The 9,598-nt window shown below is 45.1% G+C and overlaps 1 protein-coding gene across 1 annotated transcript; it reads left to right on the plus strand.

The window, feature by feature from the left end:
• The first annotated feature begins 433 nt into the window (after window positions 1-433).
• Window positions 434-5,233, plus strand: SF3B4 (splicing factor 3b subunit 4). The gene is made up of 6 exons (XM_084866640.1): window positions 434-561; window positions 1,022-1,150; window positions 1,401-1,943; window positions 2,254-2,460; window positions 4,250-4,423; window positions 4,621-5,233. The coding sequence occupies exons 1-6, from the start codon at window positions 528-530 to the stop codon at window positions 4,806-4,808; spliced, it is 1,275 nt and encodes a 424-aa protein (XP_084722766.1). The 5' UTR covers window positions 434-527; the 3' UTR covers window positions 4,809-5,233.
• Window positions 5,234-9,598: the final 4,365 nt, after the last annotated feature.

Genomic DNA, 9,598 nt, shown 5'->3' on the forward strand with positions numbered 1-9,598 from the left:
TCACACCGCACCTGTAAGCCTGGGGTCCCCCGGAACCCCCTAAATAATGACCGCGAGGCAAGCTGAGACGTCTTCAGCTGCGACGCTCTGCAATTCCTCCCTTGAAGGAGACAAAAAAAATTTAACTCTAGCGCAGGTCGGCTCCGCGCTGTCCTGGGGTGAGGGAGTTGCTCGGCACACCCTTCTCTGGGGAAACAACATACATGAAAAGTAAAATTTTGTTCCTTTAGTTTTCGAATTTACATTTTGGAAACAGCGTGATCCTGCAACGTCTCACTCAACCACGAGTGGGTCTGGCCGTTCCCGTCCTGCCTCCCTCGCCCGTGGCGCTCGCGGTCACCTCAGCGCCAGCGGACACCCACGCCGCACCCGGTAACGGCGGCTCCTAAGATGGCCGCGGCCGCTTCCGGCTCCTCCCACCGCCAAGGCCCGCCCACCCGCTACGTCGGCCTTCGCCCCGGAAGTGGAAGTAGTGATGACGTCGGAGGGCGGAGTCGCTGCCTGGAGACGGCGGGAGCTCTTTCACCATGGCGGCCGGGCCGATCTCCGAGCGGAACCAGGGTGATTGGAGGGGACGAGGCGGGAATGGGCTTAGGGGGTTGAGAGGCCCCACTATGGCCACCAGAGTTTCCGTCCGGGCGGGAGACTGGGATTCCCCGGGGCGGGGGAGCGCGACCAGCCCGGTGCCGGCGGGGGGCGGGGAGGCCGGGTTCAGGCTAAGGCCTGTAAGTGTGATGCTTTCTATGTCCCATCTTCTGCCTTCCCACTGACTAAAAAAAAAAAAAAAAAGCTGTAAAGAGAATTTACAGCAGAACTCTAAGTTAGTCTTAAGAAGGTTCTGTAGTTCCTGTAGAAAGGGAGGTGTCTGGGCTTAATCTAACGGGTCTTTTGTGGTTGTTGTCTTTTTGCTCCTCTACCCTGTCTCCACCCCCTAATTACCCCGCTTGGTTTTCACCTTCATGTGCCTGTCATCTCCTTTCCTGTCGATTCATCTCTGCCCTAACCTTCTCCCGTCGTCCAGATGCCACTGTGTACGTGGGGGGCCTGGACGAGAAGGTGAGCGAACCGCTGCTGTGGGAGCTGTTTCTCCAGGCCGGGCCAGTGGTTAACACCCACATGCCAAAGGACAGAGTCACTGGCCAGCACCAAGGTGAGTTCGTGGCAAGAGGGGTTATTTATGTACCGAGGGGACAAACTGCGCTTTGAGAATCCCAGCAGTATTCACGACTGTTTTGGAATAAACAACCTGTCTCTCAAGTCTGTGCACAGTTTGTTTTCTGGGACTGTTCTCAATTGAAGAGAGGTTATTATTTCTTATTTTTTGGTGCTTTCAAAGGTGGATGAGCTAGACCCCATTTTGCACCACTTTGCTTAAGTTAACCTCCCTTCCACTTCTCCAGGCTATGGCTTTGTGGAATTCTTGAGCGAGGAAGATGCTGACTATGCCATTAAGATCATGAACATGATCAAACTCTATGGGAAGCCAATCCGGGTGAACAAAGCGTCAGCTCACAACAAGAACCTGGATGTGGGGGCCAACATTTTCATTGGGAACCTGGACCCGGAGATTGATGAGAAGTTGCTGTACGATACTTTCAGCGCCTTCGGGGTCATTTTACAAACCCCCAAGATTATGCGGGACCCTGACACAGGCAACTCCAAAGGTTATGCCTTTATTAATTTTGCTTCGTTTGATGCTTCGGACGCAGCAATTGAAGCTATGAATGGGCAGTACCTCTGTAACCGCCCTATCACTGTGTCCTATGCCTTCAAGAAGGACTCCAAGGGTGAACGTCACGGTTCAGCAGCCGAACGGCTTCTGGCGGCCCAGAACCCACTCTCCCAGGCTGATCGCCCTCATCAGCTGTTTGCAGATGCCCCGCCGCCACCCTCTGCCCCCAATCCTGTAGTGTCATCACTGGGATCTGGGCTTCCTCCACCAGGTAAAGCTTTTGATTCAAAACGTGTTGGTTTTGGGTTTGGTGGATAGGGCAGGCAGAAGGACAAAGGATAATAAAGGAGGACATTGAGTCTTGGGTGGTGAGAGGATTGAAGTGCGATGGTTGTGATGGGGAGAAAAGTTGCTATTTCTCCAGGAAGTTGAAGTTGTTTGTATCGGCTAACATTGCTTTTTTTAGAGAGCTGGGAGGAGGAGAGAAGAACTCATCCTACATGGAGAGGCCACACTGAAACAGGCTCCTTAAAGACATTCTCTCCTCATTGTCATTAATTCTTCTTCCATTTCCTCTGTAGGCATGCCTCCTCCTGGCTCCTTCCCACCCCCAGTGCCACCTCCTGGAGCGCTTCCACCGGGGATACCCCCAGCCATGCCCCCACCACCCATGCCTCCTGGGGCTGGAGGCCATGGGCCCCCTTCAGCAGGAACCCCGGGGGCTGGACATCCTGGACACGGACACACACATCCGCACCCATTTCCACCCGGTGGGATGCCCCATCCAGGTAGGTGTTTGCTGGGAAAGGGAGGGATGAGCTTGAAAGAAGATCTCTGTCACCACCTATGCTGCTGCCCTTTTTCCTTTAACAACAATAGATAGTTCCAGAGCTGAACTTTCAGACATTATTTTATAAGAAGAAACACAAAATGTCTGTTTACTTTAACAACTACCACCCTGTCTCCGTTTACGTTTTTATAAAGGGTATAACTATATTTACTGTTTTTTGTTTCCTCTGACTTTTACCCCAAAGCAGTGAGTGATCTATTTGCCAAATCTAGGGGACACTTCTGCTCCTTGACTAGTTTGACCTTTGTTCTTACTCAGAACTAGCCATGCCTTTAAAAAAAAAATTTTTTTTTTAATTGAATTTATTGGAGCATTGGTTAATACAATTATATAGGATTCAGGTGTACAATTCTGTAATGCATCCCCTCACCATTTATCCCCCTTTACCCATTTCTACCTCCCACCACCCCTTTCCTTCTGGTAATCACCATACTGTTTGTGTCTATGAGTTGTCCATGTCTTTTTGTTTCAAAAGCTTATCTCTTGATTTCTCTGGGTCTTTATCTTTCTGTCTCCTCAAGCCCAGCCACTTTAGTAGACTCTCTTTTTCTATTTGTGTAGCTTCATTACTTGCACACCGATGCCTCCTGGATCTGTATCTCTGATTCATGATTATTAACATTCTGTACACTTAATCCTGCTCCTGAATGGACAGCTCCACTTTTCTAGCTGTCCATTCAGCAGCAGGATTAAGTATATTCTTCCTCTAGTATTCTTTGTTTGCAGGTGCTTAATTCAGAAATCTTGGAGCTATGTTTGACTATTCTATCTGTGGCATCTGCCCTGACTGCCAGTGCCTGATTTCAGGCTCTGATACCCTTACTAGAGGCCCGATGCACAAAATTCGTGCAAGAGTAGGCCTTTGTAGCCCTACTGGCCCTTCCGGAAGGTTGTTCTGTTGTCTCATTAGCATATTAGTTCTTAAATATATAGGATTCTTTCTCTTTTAACTTTTGTTAATCCTCACTCAAGGGTATTTTTAGAGAGTGTGGAAGGGAGAGAGGAGGGAGGAGGAAAGAGAGAGAAACATTGATTGGTGTGTGTGCTGACAGTCTAATTACTGACCCACACTGGTGAGGGCATCGTACCCTCATTATTTCACATCTAATTTATCATAGAAACTTCCTCTCACTTTGACTCCAATTTTCTCTATCTTTGAGAGTTTCACAGAGTTATTTTTCTAAAACACATATTTGTACATACTTATTAAAAATTATTCGATTGTTTCCTTTTATCTACAGAGAAGTTCCAGACTCATTGCCATAGCATTCTAGGCTTTTCTTGATCTGGCCCATGGTTAACGAAATTACTGGTTCTCTTGGAACTTTGTTGCTTAACACACCTATGATTGTAATCTTTTCTGCCTTTGATGTTCTATTCCTATTCTGTCCCATCTGAAAAATTCTTATTCATCCTTTGAAAATAGGTCTTTGCTTAGATAGTATCTCTGCCACCTTTCCAAATTCTATCAACAGACTAATTAGCGGTTATGAGGTCCGAAAGGTTGGTGACTGCTGGACTAATTCACTCCATTTGTTAAGTACTTCTGCAGCACTATTAGTGCCTAAACCATGGAAAGAGCAAGTGAGGTGGGGGAGGAATTGCTTGGGTAGTTGGTTGGGATTCGTTCAAGGATAGAAGCACTTTTTAATCAGCCTTATTTTCCATACTCTTCCTGATGTCACTCCATTTTATCTGCCCTTTCTCTTGTGTGTCTGTTCTCATAGGTATGTCACAGATGCAGCTGGCCCACCATGGCCCTCATGGCTTAGGACACCCCCATGCTGGGCCCCCAGGATCTGGGGGGCAGCCCCCACCACGACCACCTCCTGGCATGCCTCATCCAGGACCTCCTCCAATGGGCATGCCTCCCCGAGGGCCTCCGTTTGGATCTCCCATGGGTGAGTAGACTCTAGCCACCTCCTTCCTCTTCCTCCTCCTCCTCCTCCTCCTCCTCCTCCTTATATTCTTGTGGCTTCCTTTGTCACACCCTTTCCCCCTGCTCTTTCTTCTCCTTGTCCATTCTCTCCCTACATCCTCCCAGCATCAATTACCTCCTATTTCTTACTTTTACTAACTTTTCTTTCTCTTCTTACAGGTCACCCAGGTCCTATGCCTCCCCATGGTATGCGTGGACCTCCTCCACTGATGCCCCCTCATGGATACACTGGCCCTCCACGACCCCCACCCTATGGCTACCAAAGGGGGCCCCTCCCTCCACCCAGACCCACTCCCCGGCCTCCAGTTCCCCCTCGTGGCCCACTCCGAGGCCCCCTTCCTCAGTAATTTCTCATTCTCTTTCCTCTTGTTTTATCTTCCCAATATCTTTTCAATTTCTTGGACCAATCAGAGTTGCTATAGTTTCCTGGGGTTAAGGCCTTGATCCCATTTTTTTTTTTAAAAAGAATTTTTTATTGATTTTTAGAGGGGAAGGGAGAAGAATAGAGGCAGAGAAACATTGATGTGAAAGCAAAACATTGATTGGCTGCCTCCTGCATGCCCCGTACTGGGGATCAAGCCTGCAACTCGGGCATGTGCCCTGACCCAAAATAAAGCCAGCAACCTTTCTGTGCAGGGGTCAATGCCCAACCAACTGAGCCACACTGGCCAGAGTCCATAGGCCTTTTTTTTTAAGTGTAATTTTTTAAATACAGTACGTTGGTCCTAAGAGTTTCGCAGATGTACAGAAAAAATAAAGCTAAATTTCTTTATTCCTTGTGGTGTTTTCCTTGACAAAGTAACATTATTATTATTTTTTTTTTTGTAAGAAGAGGTGTCTGTTTATTGGAAGAAAAATGATAATGTGGGAGTGAGGGTGTTTATTCCACATTTAAAGACTTATTTTGTAATGTGCTGCTATAATTGTTGGACCACTGTGTACTGTGGCAATTGTTTCCTTATGTCAAGCTTATACAGTTGGTTTATAGGATGGAGACTCAGTATCAATGACATAGGGGTATTAAATGAGAACAAAAGTAAAGTTACTGGAGATATGCTGGCAAACTATGAAGTAGCATGCACAAAGTGATTCATCATAGTACTATTTGTAATAACTAGATTGGAAACAACTCATATCCATCAGTAAGGGACTGATTGAATAAACTGGTACATTCACACAATAGAGGACTGAGCCCAGTAGAAAGTATGCGGAGCGGAAGATACTACATACTGTTGTGAAAAGATCTCCAGGATGTAGAGTGAAGATAGTAACACACAGAACAATGTATAGTGTACCACTACCCATCCTAGGGGTGATAGATAATGAATACATTTGTTTATATTTTTTAAATTAAGGATAAACTAGTGGAAGTTGATACAACTAGCAGACAGGAGGAGAGATGGAGGAAAGCTAGGTTTCTCTAAATATATGTTAATGTGTGGAACCATATACTGCAAAACAAAGTTGGAATTGGGACATAGGAACTCAGTAAATCTTCACTGACTTCTCTATCACCAGACATCCTGGATAAGGGATTTGTGTCTTTCTATTTTGTCTCAGTATTTTCAAATCTGATTTACGTTATATTTGAATCTACTCAAATATAGATTTGAGTAGATTGGATCTCCCATGGGTGAGTAGACTCTAGCCACCTCCTTCCTCCTCCTGCCTTTTTTTTTTTTCTTCTGTCCTTTACCACATTTAATTTGGTTGTATCACCACCTTCTCGAAGCTATCAGCTATCGGTTTTGACTTATTAACCATAAACTTTCCTAAACTTTAGGCAAGAAAAGGTGAGCCTGGCCCTCTTGCTCTTTTGTAGCATTCTCTGACATTTTTATGTGCCTACAAGGATTGCTGGGGCAGTAGAGGATGTGAAGACGAGCAAGGCCATTCTGCTGTTAGTCATTACCAAGGATACAGACTGACATTTATTATTATGCAATAAGACATTTTGAGAGGGGGCTGGGGCAGCCTAGAAGGGGTCAATTTGAGGAAAAGGGAACATACATAATATTTTCAACCATAAAGATTTAAAAATCCATATTTTGAGAGCACAGGGAAGGCTGTCTAAGAAAGTTCCTGGAAAAAAAGTGATATTTGAGTGTTTGGTGTTGAAGGCAAGATGAGGTCAGAGCCACTTTAGGAGCTCCCACAGATAATCGCTTCTCAGCTCTTTCACTTCATGGCACAGAGCCATTTGAAACAGCATACTGAGGGCAAGGGACATGGCTGCTTCGGGCTGGAGGCAGTTGGCTCAGGAATTCTAGCTGTCCCACGCTCTGCCGAGAAGCCCAAAGTGCGGAGGGAATTAATATCTGCACTCATTGCCAAAACTGGTCGGGAAGGTGTTCATGATGGGAAGCCACAGGAGGGATTTAAGCAAGGGAGTGGCAGAGTTGTGTTTTAGAGCCATAGTAGCAGTGTGAAGTAGATATGATGGATGAAGACCGGGCAAGTACCAAGTTATGTATCAGGCAATAATTCAGGTGAGAGATGAAGTCGTAAATGAGCTGGGATGAAGATAAAAAGATACATTGGGGAGGTATTTAAATGGCAAAATAGCAGGACCTGGAGTTAGAATGGATACAGTGAATGATGGGGACAGTGGAATCAAGGTGAGAGTATGCAACAGGAGGAATTTGGGGCCAGGATGGAAATGGTAACTATTTCCTCTATTTCTGTAGATTAATTTGCTTTTTCTTGAACTTCATATAAATGGAATCATATAGTATGTACTCTTTATGGTGTGGCTTCTGTTCATTATTTTTGACATCTTTTTATGCTGTTTTATATAATAATTCAGGCTTTTAAAAATATTTGTTACATAACATCCCTTTCAATGAATATACCACTATTAGTTTACCCAAGTTTAACCATTTTCTGGTTAACAGTTGAAGTTTTTTATTTTTTATTTTATTTTTATTTTTTGCATTTTTTAAATATATTTTATTTTTTTACAGAGAGGATGGGAGAGTGAGAGTTAGAAACAAACATCAACCAGCTGCCTCCTGCACACATCCTACTGGGGATGTGCCCGCAACCAAGGTACATGCCCTTGACCAGAATCGAATCAGTCCCCAGGCCAACACTCTATCCACTGAGACACCAGGTACAGCCTTTCTTTCACTTTGGCCACCACGACCCCCGCACCGATGGTGATACCTCCAGGGTACACAATGCAGTGAGCTGTTCCTGCCAAAGGGGTGCCCCAGGGACCCTCCGACAACGATGGCCTGGTGGCCACGGCCAGGGAGATGCCGGGGAGGACCAGACCCGCCCTCGGGGCCCCCAGGCTTGGCCGCCCGGTCTCCATGTCTGAACCTGTGCTCCCCGCAGACGGGGAACAGTTGAAGTTTTTTAAATTACAAGTAAAGCTGTTATGAAAATACTTATTATACTTGTCTTTTTGTGGGACATATGTACTCATTTCTTGGCTGGATCAGGTCTGATTTGTTTTTAGAGGCTCACCTGACTGCTGAGAATAAGTTTCAGGGGAGCAAGATTGGAAGCAGGGAAACCAGTTAAGAGGCTGGTGTAGTAGCTATAGACAGATGGTGATGGCTTAGACTAGGGAGGAAGTGATGGAGCTGGTGAGAAGTGGTGGATTCAGAATATATTTTGAAGGCAGGTACTGTATGACGTGACCTGCTGACGTAGAGATGAAAGAGAAGAAGATAACTTCATGTCTTTTTTTTTTTTTTTTTTTTTTTTTTTGCTTGAGCACCTTAGTGAAGAAACAATCCAGGAAGCCCTAGATAAGACATTTATTTATGGATCTGTGAAGTATGAGATACTTGATAGATATCTATGTGGTGATGTTGGATTGACATGGAGATTTTGAGTTTGGGCTTGAGGGAAAGATCTGGAGCAGAGATGTAAATATGGGAATCATCCACATAGAGACAGCAGTAAAGCCATAAGACTACATGAGGTGACCAAGGAGAAGAGAGTAGGTGGAAGGACCCAGCACTGAGCCTCTCAGAACTCTGTTAATGGACCCAGCAAAGGGAACTGAAGAAATAGCTGGTGAGGTGCATGGGGTTGTGGTGCCTGGAAAAAACAATGAAGCCTTTCCTCAGACATTAAAAAGAAAAATATAAGCTTTCTCTCTCTCTTTTTAAAAAAATATTTATTTATTTATTTATTTTTATTTTTTTATTTTTTTTTTTACGAAGAGGAAGAGAGAGGAATAGAGAGCTGGAAACATCAATGAGAAAGAACAAACATCCATTAGCTGCCTCTTGCACACCTCCTACTGGGGGTATGCCCGTAACCAAGGTACATGCCCTTGACTAAAATCGAACCTGAGACCTTTCAGTCTGAAGGCAACGCTCTATCCACTGAGCCAAACCAGTTAGGGCTAAGCTTTCTTTCTAGAAGTATAAGGTTTCTGTTTTAGCAAGTAATGGATCAGTGGAGAGTATGCAAAATCTCCTTAAAGAGAAGAAATGGCTCCCTGCCAGCAGTACTTGGCTATCCCCTAATTGAAAATATTAGCATACGTAAACCAAGAATGTGTCAGCTTTGGAAAAAGGTCAGCAATGGAAGCCTCCTTGTAAAAGGAGAGTCCTTGAGGCCCACGTGGGCACAGCTGTTCCAAGTGCCATCCTGGAAAGAGTGCTGTAGCCAACAGTTGGAGTAGCCAGGCTGCCCATAACGTAGAGATGGGGGTGGAGAACTGTAGCCAAGAAGAGTTTTCTGAACCCATTGGCACCACTTCTTACGGGGGATGGCCAGATGCCATTAAAGATACAAATACTCCCGTTCGGTTATGTCATTGTGCATTTACACACAGACACCCTGATTCTGAAGTAGCTTAAAGGAGAGAATGTGCTGGATGCGTAGGCATGAGTTTTCATTCAGTCTGACAGTTAAGTTTCTCATGGCCAATTACTATGTATGTATTATGGCTTTATATTTTATTAATTGTAAGCAATGAGTATTTCCCAGATGTAGCCTTAGAGTCTTCAAAACCCAGGCCCACACATCTGTCAGTGGTAAATTTAACACCACAAGTGCCACCTGTGAGGTCTCTTGGGCCATAGTTCTGCCAGTCCTCTCCATGTAATATATCCCAGCATTATGAAACCTCCATGGTTAGCAAAGCAGAATTGCACAGTGTTAGATCCGAAAG

The sequence above is a fragment of the Pipistrellus hanaki genome, assembly GCF_964339955.1.
Source record: "Pipistrellus hanaki genome assembly, chromosome: 18".
NCBI lineage: Eukaryota > Metazoa > Chordata > Mammalia > Chiroptera > Vespertilionidae > Pipistrellus > Pipistrellus hanaki.